A 14720-nucleotide genomic window follows, 5' to 3' on the forward strand; every position below is an offset into this window, starting at 1 on the left:
ATGCCACTGTCCATGTGATGGTTGGACCTTATGCTTAGCACATATTATATCATCCTGATATTTTCCTTATTATTATGTTATTAATTTTTCCTTTGAATTTATTATTAGCTTTCTGTTACAAACCCCGCTAGTGTAGTGGGTATATATATCACTCGACAACACTAATGAAAATAATGAATTTTTTTTGTCAAATCCTCTCTCTCCCTTTTCTCCTTCTTCCTCAATCTATACTCTTCTATCACTCTCAGTTCTGGTAAGCATCAGCTACAACGGACTTCTTTATTTTTAATGACAAATGAGTCTACATATTTTTAATTTTAGTAGGGGAATGAGATTTTACTCCAAAACCAGACCCAACAGAGTTATTTATTCTCTTTATTGTACTTAAAGATTGATAAGAGCATGAGAATTTAATTGGATTTGCTCGTTTTGCTCTTAGTTTTTAGTTATTACTCGTTATTTAGGTTTATGTGAGTTTGTTTATATCTTGTTACTGGTAACATTTCAACTAGTTGATTGAGTTTATTATTCATTTGTATTTCTCACTTGTGAATGTGTTGACAAAGTGAAGGAGGATACTAAAGATGTGAGAATCAAGCTGAAGAGTGTATCAACCTAGTTATAATTTGAGTGTAACTAGAGAAGTGAGAAGTCATACATAGATGGTTTTGGATTCGTTGGGAAGTTAAGAAAATTGAACACACGGACTAAACTTTGATATTGGTACTTGTTTATTCTAAACTTTGATATTGGTACTTGTTTATTCTAAGAACGTTGGAAGTATTTAAATATAAGTTTTAAAAAAGTAGCACATCGGCTAGACATAATCTAAGTGATGACTATATAAGTGCAAAAATCTCATAAACCTATCACCTTTAGATTTTAGGTTAAAATGTGATGTCAGCCTGTACCATTCCGACGAAAAGTATAATTGACCTCTACCAAAAAATAAAAGTAGAATTGAGGATCAGACCGATCAGAGAAATAGTTGATTTAATGGATCCAAATCGTCAACCATTTTGATTATTACACATTTCGTACAAAAGTTTTATTGCGAAATAGCATTTACTTTAAGAATTGTTCATAACAATAATACCATACATTATTCATCATCACCATGTCGGTATTTGCGTATTTACCTGCATCCCTATGATATATTATGCCTCGAGTCCCTGACTCTCTAATACTACCAAGAGGCAAGAGAACAATAAATTTCGTGTGAACTGAGAAGTCACAATTTTCCTTAAGTTAGTCCATTTGTCAGCTCATGGTCATGGCCTGTTTATTGTGTTTTTTTTTTTATTCCCACACCTTACTGTAGAGTCACATGCCTTATAACAGCAATTGCTAAATGAATCAAAAGTAGCTTATTGAATCAAAAGAGTGATTAGCAAAGTTCAATAATGAATTAACCACAATTTACTAAATTAATTTAATATGCCGCCAGCTACTCATAAAGTCCACCACAATGTTCCTCATGCAATCGACATGCATATATAAACTGATCAAGCCGAAAAAAAGACATTTTATTTGGCACCTTTCAGTTGGAAAATGAAAAATGCCTGTGTGAATAGTATCAGCTATGAAGTACACAATGTCGAAAGCAATATTGGAACATCCTAGACATCAGCTAATAGAATTGTGACATTGAGATACAAGATTCATAAGCCAAAGTTTTTGGGGCCTAGTTCCTATCTTCTCTTTAGATATCACTGACTACTGAGATTCATCTAGTCAATTGTTACAACACAGCTGCAGCTGATAACGAAGTATGCTTATGATCCGAGCAACTTTTTCCATTTTGCATATGCAAAAACAAGCAGGAAAAGCAGTACGCAAGCTGCAGAAACACTCCCAACAAAGGTCCAAAATATGCCCTTTTTCTCATATAGTGAACAATGAATGTTCATGCCAAATACACCAGCAATCAGAGTTTCAATAGCAATGGAAAATGATGCAATGGTCAATGTCAGCTGCAGCTCAATTAGTTCATTTCTATGGTTATCAAGTTGGATGTTGACATAGTCTTCTGTGTCATCAATATATTCCCTAACCTGTAAATCAATAGCCAAAAAGAAGTAGGAACATACCACTCCTCAACAATGACAAAATGAGATAACATCCAAGTCTCGTAGTATATTTCCTAAATCCCAAAGTAAAACAAACTTGTACAAAACTACCAGTACCTATTTCCAATAAGCGCAATCTCTAAAATTATGTTAACAAAAATTTCTAGCCCCTATTGAGGGCTGGATTGAATTAATTTCTGGAAGCTTAAGAATCCCAAGAGCAAGCTCCCAGTAGCATCAATTTTGAAGCTAGCAACAACCCCCTCTTCTCCATCCTCAAAACAAGGAGAGAGAGAGAGAGAAGGAGGGGGGGGGGGGGGGGTGTCATTAGCAATCACAAAGTAACAACTACGAGTGCGTTTGGTAGAAGACTAGACGTGTTAGAATGGGACACAATAGGACTTAGGGTTCTACTCGATGTTTGGTACATTTTAAAAATAAATCAGAGTATGACATAAGGCTAAAAAACAATGGGACACCTTGGTTCCACTCCACATTGTTCCATCCCATTCCGTTCTATCCAAGCCATTTGGTAGACGTGATAGAAATGGACAAGTATGTGGTGCATTTTAAAAACAGAATAAGATTTGAGGTTAAAAAAATGGTATATTGGTTCCACTTAAAAGGGTGGAACCAAGAAGAAGAACAGAACCAAACCTTTTTGTTTCATTCCATTCCGTTCTATTCCGTTTTGTCTGTGTGCCAAACACTACCTAAGTTTGTCTAGACCAAGTCATATATTCAAACCATATATGCGTATGTGATATTTTATCATCTAAAAGTATGAGAGCATAGTATAGATTGGACAGAATGATAGTTTCAATAACTTGGACAAGAAATGGTTTGACCAGAATACGGTAATAAGAACACTTACGGACAATATCTTGTTACGAATTCCATCCAACTGCATAAAATATGCCTCAAGCAACATCTCCAGATCCTCCACATCATTATCATCACCAAACTTGCTAGTCATTAGACTTCCACTTCTGTTAGAACCAATTCGACGAACAATGGGTGCAGTATTAGAAACGTTATTTGAGTTAGTGGCACCCAAATGAGCCTCAATTTGCTGATTCTGCAACCACTTCCTTGTCAAATATAGCTGTGCCATATCTTCATTGTCATCTAATAAATGTTCAATTTCATCTCGCATCTGTAAAAGTGGGGCCATAGACTTACTAAGTATGATTTAACTTAACTATTATGGAATGCATCATCAGGTAGAAGTTCCCTTGATCAGCCTGCTATAAATTTTCTTTATAAAACACAGACCATCGGCCTCGATTATAGATTTTCCTATTTGAGAGCATAATATGACTGACTATTGAACAGTAACAAAGGAAACTCAACAATTAAACTTGAAGGAAAGAAATAAGTATTCCTTCTTTGTTTATGGATTGCATTATTGATGCATATTGTATCAGTCGTAACTCATCAAGTTTGAGAATTAAATGTTACCTGTTTGTAAGATCTTCAACCATCTCAGTGTACAATAACTAAAAAAAAATTATCTGAGCACTTTAATAATAGAAGAAACTCTCATAAAAAGGTGCCTTTCACTTACTTCTTCGCCAGTTCAATAAACTACCTTGCATAAAAAGAAATCAGACTTGCGTACATCACGTTTTACCAATTCTCAACCTCCACAACCATATATATTCTATAGGTAACAACAGAAACAAAGGGATAATAACAGGACTAAGAAGAATAACTCATGAAGCATACCTTTTGCACGCGTGCCAGCAAACGAGTAAGATTACTCTTCAAACTTCGCACATGTTCAAGATTCTTAGTGCTAACATTCCTAGCCAATTCATCCAATACAGGATAAGCACCTCTCTCAAGGTCTGCCACACTTGAGTCAAGATATGTACACACAACTTCTAAAGCAATCTCCAAAACATGAAACTCAAATGGCAGCTCAGACTGCAAACCTTCAGAAACCTCAGCCAATGGTAACCATTGTCTCCCAGTAGAAACCAGCTGCATCTCACTTTCTTGTTCATCTGCAGCACCTCCATCAACTTTACTTTGACTCTTATATGGAAGCTGTTGCCTGAGTTGCTCAACAAACGGAAGAACCTCTTGACGAAGAGGATCAAGCAATAGCACTTCTTCAGCTGTGACTATAGCCTTTATAAACTCCAAATTCACTACCATTGCTTTCTCTCTAGCTGCAAAGAACAGAATCTTCATCATATTCATAACAACTGAAGTTTACATAAAAATATATAAATAATTAATATAAAACATTATCATGTCATTAGTTTAACCCATGAAACTTCATTTAAAAAAATAAAAACACACCACCAAATCAAATATTAATCGATCATTCCAACTTAATCAATGGCTCAACTCAGATTAATCGAGTAATCTATGAAATATTAAAACACACGCACACGCACACGCACACAAGCCTCAAATTGAACAGTAGTATCAAATTGAAATCTAACTTAACTTGCTACCATTATAATGAACCATACCATCACATAGCAAAACTAAAATAGAAAAATAGAAAGAAAGAAAAAATTACCGAGAATAGTGGAAGAGTGAGAGAAGATAGGGCCCAAAATTCTCAAATCCCTGGCGGGAATCGAGGCTTGGCGAATGATTGTGTTCTTGTCCAACTCCATAAGCTCTGACCGGCCAGACCGGTCAAACCGCATCCACAACCTGGCACCGCCGGTTTTCTTCTTTGAGCTGGAAACCGCGACCGGCGATCCGGAAACTCCGGGAGGCGGCACCGCCGCATGCTTGTGTCGGCGGCGGGGAGTTGAGCGGCGGAAGGAGAAGGACAAAGACCTCTTACCCATTACTGAGTAGAGAAGTAGAACATTTCACTAATTTAGAAACATAAAAATTGTTTGGGGTTACTTCAACTGCAAAAGATCGTTGACTTACTATGCCTCGTGCGTTACGTTACATTGATTGATTGATTATGACATTGATGATGCATTCTTTTTTGTTTTTGTTTAATTTTTTATTGAGTTGCATACGTGTTTGCTCTTTCAGGTATGAATTTGACTCGTGTCCCAAAAAATAAAAATAAAGAGCATCTCCTCCAAACAGTGGTGAACTGAACTATAGCAAAGTTTGGTAACATAAACTCATGAGAGAAGAAATTAAGAGTTGATGAAGAAAAAGGAAAAAAAGCAGGGGAAGCTGAAAACAAGAGGTGCATAAACACGGTAACGTGGCAAGACCACGAGAGAAAAAGCTCAAATTTTTATTGTATTATTTTTTTGAGAAAATGATCTGTTATTTTAAAAGGAGTAAAGTTGTGTCATTTTAAGGAAGAAAGAGAAAAAGATATGTAAAAGAGGAGAGAGAATTGACAAAAAAAATAAATAAAGATGTGGGTTCCACCACTATTTGAGAATGAAAGAATATAAATTGTGTTATCTAAAAAGATAAATACTTTTTCTTATTTTTTTTTCATAGTATTTTATGTTGGAGAAACAATACAACTCATTTGTATATGGAATTTAAATTTGTAATAGTTATTAGTTCGAACATTTTATCATTATTATAAAGGGACCACACTTTTTTAAAAAAAAAGAAAATTACGGCACACAAAACGAATCTCTATAATATTACACAATCATTTTTCCTACAACATAACTCTTATAAAACCCTATTATAAAACAAAGTACGGTCTCAACTTTTCCTTTCATTTCATTTCAGAAGAAATTTTGGGAGGCAACTAGATATGGCAAAGTGGGTGGCATATCTCTTTTCGTTTGAAAATAAACTCAAAAATTCGGCCCACTCCATCCTATTTGATGGGCAGGATAGGTTGGTCTATCAGTACGAACATATTTATATTTATTTGTCTCTCCCAATTATCAATTCGTCAAAAAATAAACCAGTTAGTCATGTCCTGTTTGTCGGGCGGGACTGGTCGTCTGCTAATTTGAGTCCTTTCTGTCGGCTCTAGCGGGCTGATTCGAGCCCGTTTTATCAGCTCTAGCTACAATTAATTACAACTATGTCTTACCAGTAAAATATAATTATAATATTAAAGTTATTTTATTAAAATTACAATTATATCTTATCTACAAGACATAATTATAATTGATTGCTAAAAAAAAAAATCTTCTCCCGTAAAAGGAAAATTACATTTCCCAAAAAAGTATTGCTAAAAAGTTTGATACTGATTTAATCTTTAGTAAGTTTTATGATACGAAAAAAGTATTAGACTTAACATGGTTAAAGAACATAAAATTATATTATTTTAAGTGAGAAAAAAAATACATAATAAAAATTATGGAGAAAAAGTGAGTAGGTTTTTTTAATTTAAATTTTAAATAAAAATATTAATTTTAATTAAAATGACTATACTTTAAAAGGATAAATATTTTTACTATTTAAGTTTTAAGACAAGAAATACTTATGAATTATGGGTGTTCATCAACCGATCCAAACCAATTTAAAATGCGATAACCGAATCGAAAAATTGAAAATCAAAATAAAAATCGCAAATTTCAATTGGATTGGATCGATTTTCGGATTGGTTGATGAAAACCAATCCAATCCAAACCGACCCAATTGTGTTATATGCTTATAAATCAGAGTCGTTGATCTTTTCTGATCTAATGGCTCTCGGATGAGGTGTCAAATTTTAAATTTGATACTAGTATCAAAGGATCCTACCTTATATATATATATATAAAATTATATTCTTCATATTTAAAATGAGTTAAGCAATATTCATTAAATAAGCTAAAAAATTATTCAATCACACTTTTACAAGTTCATAAAATACAAATAAATGAAAATGCACGGTATTACTATATCAATTTAAATTGCAACTCAAAATCCCTATAAGTATATTTCTCAATAACATTCAAAAGGCTAGATGTTGTGAATTCATATTTTTTCAAATTTCTCTACATTGAAATGACAATCACATTCTCTTAATTTATTGTTCCGCAAATTGCTTCAGTATTGGAAGCTCAAATTTGAGATCATTGTAAAAAAATATACTACTAACAAATAAAATTACACAAAAATTTAAAATGAGTTCTACATTTTTTTCTCACTAGATGAAATAACTTTGATTGTTAGGTATTTTTTTTAATAAAAATGCATGACCCGACCGGGTCATCAAGTCACCAATTTTGATCGAGTTTGATTGATTTTTGACTGGATTCGATGCATGGTTGGTTCGATGCTTGACTCGAACTGTCCGATGACCAATTCGTTAGATTCTGGGTCAACCCGGCCAGTTTCATAACATTGCATCTATGTAAACAAATATATCTAAACTTTTAAATAGACCAATAAATATATAATTTTAAAAATATAATAATAAAAATAAAAATAATAATAAAAATAATACATTTATATTTAATTAAATAGACCACTCATTAATTTTTATTTTTATTTTGAAAATATTCCAATCGGTTCATTGCTTCCCAACTAGTCCGATTCGGGACGGATAACTCAGGATTAAGACTTTAAACCTCTCCCAAAGAGGATACTTGGGACAATCGAATACATGCTCTCACCCCCACCTGCTCAATTTTTTGACGCCAACTGAACTACTATCATTTGGTAATTTTAGTTTTTTTTAATGACCTAAAATTTGATTTTTTTTTTTAAATTAAATAATAAGCTTTTAAAAAATGATGACCTAATTTATTTATAAATAGGCTTGAATCAGGCGTAATGCCAAGAATATTAACAACCCTAATGATCGAATACTAGTAAAGTGTACAGCAACCATTTAAAAGTACCGGCGCATCACAGCCTCCTGCATATGATATCGTGTGCCTTATCCTTACGGCTCTATCAAGTGCACAATAGATTTCGTGAGAATTGAAAAGTGAACCCTCTTGTATGGTGTGGTTAGCTGCTCATAAATTAAGCCCACCACAATGCTCCTCATGCAATCCCCATTATTAACATATAAACTGATCAAGCAAAACATAAAAAAAGTAAATAGAAAAAATGACATCATACAGTTGCTAAATGAAAAATGCCTGTGTGAATGATATCAGCTATGAAGTTCAGAGTGTCAAAAGCAAGCTTGGAACATCCTAGAGATCAGCTAATAATATTATGAGAAATTGAGATACATCCTTAATAAGCCACTTCTTGGAGGACCCGTTCTTGTTTGTTCTTCAGATCACTGATTGCTGAGGTTCATGTTGCCAACTGTTACAACCCAAACAGCTGATGACGAAAGTATACTTATGATCCCAGCAACTTTTTCCATTTTGCATATGCTAAAACAAGCAGGAAAAGCAATACGCAAGCTACAGACATGCCCCCAACAATGGGCCAAAATATTCCATCTTTGCTGTATAATGAACAAGGAATGTTCATACCAAATGCACCAGCAATCAAAGTTTCAACAGCAATAGCAAATGATGCAATGGTCAATGTCAACTGCAGCTGAATAAGTTCATTTCTATGGTTATCAAGTTGGATGTTGACGTAGTCTTCTGTGTCATCAATATATTCCCTAACCTGCAAATCAATAACCAATAAGAAGAACCATACCACTCTCAGCAATGATAAAATGAAACAGCACCCAAGTTTCCAGTCAAATTCTCACAGTATTTGGTATTACAGAAACACTAATCAAATTCAGCTGACATTTAAAGAATACTTTGCAAACCCAACATCTTGGTCCATGGAACATGGACTAGCTACCCCCCCCTCCCCTCTCTCTTTTTCCTTCCCTTAACAGTTGTGTCTCTACTAGTTTTTTTGTAAACAAGAAAAGGAAATCAACAGTAGGTGACAACCACTTGTTTCTCCAAACCAACCAGACAATACTATATTTGCTAAATCCTGATAAGCATCCCATAAGCATTATATCTCAAATTATGGTGTAAAGAACCAATTCAACCCAAAAGCTTAAGCTGTTAGGTGAGGCTACATTAATGGTTTTATATATCTCAACACGTCCCCTCACACGAGAGCCCACTGGGTTTGAAGGGTGGACGATGCACAGGCCCACCTACCTGTGCGAAGAAAGAAATTCTACTAGAAAAAAAGTGGGGGGCAGTGAGGATCGAACCCGGGACACGAAGCTCTGATACCATGTAAAGAACCAATTCAACCCAAAAGCTTAAGCTGTTGGGTGAGGCTACATTAATGGTTTTATATATATCAACATATGGTAACAAAAATTGATGGCCCCTATAGAGGGCGAGCTTAAACTAATTTCTGGAAGCTTATGAATCTCCTCCACAAGTTCCCAGAAGCGTCACATTGAAACTAGCAATAATCCCGCTTCCCTACATCCTCCTCAAAACAAGAGAAAAGCAAAAGGATGCAATACTAAATTTCGTAGTAAGAACCACATGTCATAACAAAGTTTGTGTAGACAGAGTCATGTGCAAATCAAATATGAGTGTGTGAATTTTATCATCTCAAAGTAGAAGAGCATAGTTTAAATTAGATAGTAAGATGATAGAGTCAAAGTACAAAAGGATAGTTTCAATCTTCAAAATTTGACATACACATGATTTGACCAGAATCTAATTATAAGAACACTTACAGACAATATCTTGTTACGAGTTCCATCCAACTGCATAAAATATGCCTCAAGCAACATCTCTAAGTCCTCCACGTCATTATCATCCCCATAGTTGCTAGCCACAAGACTTCCACTTCTGTTAGAACCAAGTCGACAAACAACATTTGCGGCATTAGAAAGAATATTTGAGGCTGTGGCTCCCAAATGAACCTCAAATTGCTGATTTTGCAACCACTTCCTTGTCAAATATAGTTGCGCCATGTCTTCATTGTCGTCTAACAGATGTTCAATTTCATCTCGCACCTGTAAAAGTGGGTCATACACTTCCTAAGTATGATATCTCTCAAAGATGACGGAATGCATCATCAGATACAAGGTAAAATAGCCTGCAATAATTTTTCTTTATAAAACAGCGAACAAAAGCCTCTACCACAGAATTGCCTATTTGAGAGCATAATATGACTATTGAACAGTGTAACCAAGGAAACACAACAATTAAAGGGGAAGGAGAGAAATAAATTTTCTTGTTTTGTTCCAGGACTGCATTATTGGATGCATATTACGTGTCTCAACTCACAGAGTTAAATGTTACTTCTTCAAAAATCTTCAACCATCTCAATGTACAATAAATACGGAAGTTTTCTGTGAGCATTTTTATTAATAGAAGCACTTCTCAAGGGCTTTTAACTGACGTCTTGACCAATCCAATGAACTACATTGTATAAACAGAAATCAGACTTGTGCAAAATCTACCCCCCCCCCCCCCCCCCTCTCCTCTCTGGCAAAGGTTAATCCTCCAATTCTCAATTTCCACAGCCATCTATACATAACGAAAGAACTATTTTCAGTGACTTTAAAGCAACCTTGGAAAATGCGTGGATTAGCAAAGAAATAGAAACTACGGTTAAAAAAAGGGAAAGAAACAAAGGGATAATAACAGGAGGAACCAGAGAAAGAAGAATATGGGACTTATGCAGCACACCTTTTGCACCCGTGCCAGCAAACGTGTAAGATTGCTCTTCAAACTTCGAACACGTTCAAGATTCTTGGTGCTAACATTCCTAGCCAATTCATCTAATACAGGGTAAGCACCTCTCTCAAGGTCTGCCACACTTGAGTCCAGATAAGTACAGACAACTTCTAAAGCAATCTCAAGAACTTGAAACTCAAATGGAAGCTCAGACTGCAAACATTCAGCAGACTCTGGCACAGGTAACCATTGTCTGCCAGTTGAAACCTGCATTTCACTTTCTTGTTCATGCACAGGTCCATGAAGTCTAGGTTGACTTTTATATGGAAGTTGTTGCCTGAGTTGTTCAACAAATGGAAGAACCTCCTGGCGAAGAGGATCAAGCAATAGCACTTCTTCAGCCGTGACTATAGCCTTTATAAACTCCAAATTGACTACCATTGCTTTCTCTCTGGCTGCAAAGAACAAAAGTATATGTAATTCCATACTTCACCATAATCATAAGGAAAATTATACTCTTACGTTACATGAAATTCATCTCTCATGTTACACTCACATAAAAAAATCTATCTTTCTTTTTTTTCTTTTTTCTTTTTTTAAAAATTGGTGGACCCCATTTTATTTATCTCACAACATAAAATAATTTCTATTATACGAGAAAAGTAAAGCCCTAATCATAATAACATAATCCAAATGTGTGTGTGTGTGGGTGAGGGAGAACAAATAAGCAGAAGAGAACCACTGTATCTGTAATTGCGTATAAGATTTGAACACTGGCAGAGAACAGATAAACATAATCACGGTACGAAAACTATCATTTTCTTCCACATGAAAGATAAAATGCAACAGGCACAGGGATCAGAACACAAAAGGAACAATTAAAGACACGTGGCTAACCTATATCAATTCAACTGCTAAAATAAAGATACTGAAAAGCTCCAACAGTAACCGTAGCCAGTATCTACTTTATAATGGTAGAGTAGTAGTCGTTACCACCACTTGAACCTACAAACTCAACCTAAATCTCTACCCGAACCAACCAATCAAGCTAAGTCCAGGTGGCGTTGCGATCCTCCATTGGCAAAAGACACAAAAAAACATTGTAAAATACATTTTACCTCCCTAAAGTATAGCTATTTCTCAACTTACGTTTCTTTTCATCACATTTTCAATGGTAAAACGTAAACTGCAAATGTTTTAATTTTTAATATCAACATGAATTTGCAGCGCTAGAGGTGACTAATCTGATTTCGAATCTGTGTCACTTTACTCTCTCCAGTCTCCATTAAAGAAATTGTGACTCTTGAAATTCAAACTCATCTTTAAGGTCCGGCCTCAACAAACAACTATTGGCTCTACAAAATCCTTATAGTCAGAGGTAATGAAGCAACAAAATTTCATAATAATAATCAAAATATAAAATGCAAAGAAAACACATTCAGCATATATGGTTTTAAAAAATTATCCCTATCTAAACATATAGCAGCCAAGCAGTTAATCATAGCACCATGTGTGTCAGATATGTCTGTTACTCGGCAGCATTTTCAATGCAAAGCAAAGTTGTCTTGTCGGTGCCTGGAAGCATTTAAGCATGAACGACAAAACTCAAGAAAAAGATAAACAACGAAACGGCAATCTCAACGCTGAACTGATCACACACTGCAACACTAGTTTAATTTTTCACCATCCAATAAATCCACATCAAAATTATTAAAAAAAAAAACCCATATTCCACCACTCACTCTCATTCTTCAGCACAAAACAACAATTAAAACAAGGCGCAAAATCCTAAACATTCAGAGAAACCCTAAAAACCAACAAAATAAAATAAAATAGAAATGGAAAAATCAATTACCAAGGATATTGGAGGAGTGGGAGAAGACAGGGCCCAAAATCCTCAAGTCCCTGGCGGGAATCGCGGCGTGGTGGATGATGGCGTTCTTGTCCCACTCGACAAGCTCCGACCGACCCGACCGGTCAAATCTCATCCACAACCTGGCTCCGCCGGTCTTCTTCTTCGCCTTCGTCACCGCTCCGCCGACGATCAATCCGTTGTTGGCGTTCTCGCCTGGCGACCCGGAAATTCCGGTCGTATTCGGCGTCGGAATCGTCGGCGGCGTCAACTGCTGCGGCGGCAACGTCTTCCTGTTTTGGCGGCGGCGGGAGACTGTGCGGCGGAAAGAGGAGAAGGGCCCCTTAGCCATAATTAATTAATGAATTAATATTATTATTTAATAAATTTGAATAATCAATAGTGATAATAATATGATATAGAATCTTCTTCTTGTTCTTCTCCTTCTCCGCTTTGATCTTCCATAAACGACTCCTCTGCCGCGCACTTCCTGTGTGTTTTCGAATTGCGAATATATTATGATTGCTATCACATTCAATTAATTTTTCGAATCTAATTTGATTAAATAGTTAACATTCTTTTCTAGAACAAATATACGAATCTAATCTGCTTTTAAAGCTAACAAAAGACAAGTTCGATTTGATTTTAATCTTTGTTAATGTGTGCCTGAAAACGATACTTTATAAAATGAGTTTAATAATTTAGCTTTTGCAACTGAAAAAGTTTATCTCTCACGTTCACGTAAAAATAAATAGGTCTTATTAATATTTTTTATGGAGAAATCATTTATTTTAATGTAAATATAATAGAAAAAAAATTATATAAAAAACAAAATTTTTTCTCTTATTAAATTGTTTGTGACTATTAAATACTTTAGTTTTTTCTTGAGTAATTATTTAACGGGTTCAAAATTTCTCAAGTTATATGAAAATAATATTTTCTCTTACACAATTTATTAAAAGAGGAAAGAAAAAAATAATAATTAACGAGACTCATGTTTATTATGCGTGTAAAAAACAAGCTAAGGACCCGTTTGGATAAATTTTTACAAAAATAACTTTTTATGCATTGTTTTTTTTAAAAGAATCTTTTTTTAAAGATAAAATTATTTTATGTTTGAATGTATGATCTTAAAATCACTTTTACATAAAAAAAAATGTTTGGATGTTAAAATAATAAAAACACTTTTTATATATAAAATTACAATACATGAGAGATAAAATAATATGATCGTGAGATAAAAAGAGATAAAATAGATATGATAGGATGAAGTTAAAATTGTATTTTAAAAATTTATATTATCTTTTTTGCTAGAAAAAATGTATATTACTTTTTAATTTTTGCTTTTTTTAAAAACAACTAACTACTGACTAAAAAAAAAATAACATTTTAACTTTTATTTTAAATTTTTCTTTTTTAAAAAATGTTATCCAAACAACTAAAAAAATTCAAAATGACTTTTACTTTAAAAAAAGTCAACATTTTTAGAAATAAAAGTTGATCCAAAAAGCACTAAAAGTTTTTAACCCTTATTTAATTGACACTTTTCAGATCTGACATTCCCCAAAATTTTATTTTATAAATATTGTTTTTAATAAATTTGTTGCGTCTCTTTCATCCCACAGGTGACGAAAAGAAGTTAGCACATGAAAAATGTTAGTTACATGTTTGTGGGTATGATATTTAAAGTGGGATATCAAATACGGAGAATATTATAGTTACTGTATCTTTTTCTTACTACTTTTTACTATTAAATTTTAACTATTGATTTCTGTTAATTTAATAATTATAATTTATTGGATCATATTTAATTAATTAATAATTAATTTCCAATAAATTATAATTATTAAATTGACGAAAATCAACGATTAAAATTTAGTAGTAAGAGGTAGTAAGAAAAAGAGGTAATAACTATAACTTCTCCCATCAAATATTTATTGAAAGTTGGCTTTAAGTAAAATTTTATAAAATTAATTATTTGCTTGACAAGTATCATTTTTTTTTTTAACAAAAAAGAGAACCATACAAATAAAAAAAGACCGATGAATAAACGAGGTTGTATAAAAGATATGAATATAAATTTCATATAAAAATATTTTATATTTATAATTATGTGTTGTCGTGTCATTTAATAAGTTTGATATTTACTAAATTCATAATATATCTAAATTTATTAATAATATCAGATTGAATTACACTTGTAATGCATCAAAGTTAAGAAAAATACTTTTATAAACTTAGTGCAATAATTTGGATGCACAAGAACAATCACATCACTAATTAATAAATAATTATAACCATGTATTAATCATTTGTTAATGTATGTTAAGATTA

The 14720-nt window shown here is 33.6% G+C and overlaps 2 protein-coding genes across 4 annotated transcripts; both read right to left on the reverse strand.

The window, feature by feature from the left end:
- Window positions 1–1445: 1445 nt before the first annotated feature.
- On the reverse strand, window positions 1446–5073 carry LOC133309015 (magnesium transporter MRS2-4-like). 3 transcript variants are annotated; one of them, XM_061509757.1, is made up of 5 exons: window positions 4974–5073; window positions 4606–4887; window positions 3798–4246; window positions 2944–3225; window positions 1446–2054 (listed from the first exon to the last, which is right to left on the reverse strand). In XM_061509757.1, exons 2-5 carry the CDS (start codon window positions 4883–4885, stop codon window positions 1776–1778), a joined length of 1290 nt encoding a protein of 429 aa, XP_061365741.1. In that variant the 5' UTR covers window positions 4886–4887; window positions 4974–5073; the 3' UTR covers window positions 1446–1775. The 3 variants fall into 3 exon arrangements, with proteins under 3 accessions (XP_061365741.1, XP_061365742.1, XP_061365740.1); XM_061509758.1 differs by having other exon boundaries at window positions 3798–4078; window positions 4109–4246; window positions 4606–5064; XM_061509756.1 differs by having other exon boundaries at window positions 4606–5062.
- Window positions 5074–7921: 2848 nt separating this feature from the next.
- LOC133309019 (magnesium transporter MRS2-4-like) lies at window positions 7922–12946 on the reverse strand. Its single transcript, XM_061509762.1, has 4 exons — window positions 12390–12946; window positions 10547–10989; window positions 9586–9867; window positions 7922–8546 (listed from the first exon to the last, which is right to left on the reverse strand). Exons 1-4 carry the CDS (start codon window positions 12736–12738, stop codon window positions 8268–8270), a joined length of 1353 nt encoding a protein of 450 aa, XP_061365746.1. The 5' UTR covers window positions 12739–12946; the 3' UTR covers window positions 7922–8267.
- Window positions 12947–14720: the final 1774 nt, after the last annotated feature.

The sequence above is a fragment of the Gastrolobium bilobum genome, unplaced genomic scaffold, assembly GCF_033153095.1.
Source record: "Gastrolobium bilobum isolate Gb01-03AN ecotype WA unplaced genomic scaffold, APGP_CSIRO_Gbil_v1 utg8041, whole genome shotgun sequence".
NCBI classification, from domain to species: Eukaryota; Viridiplantae; Streptophyta; class Magnoliopsida; order Fabales; family Fabaceae; genus Gastrolobium; species Gastrolobium bilobum.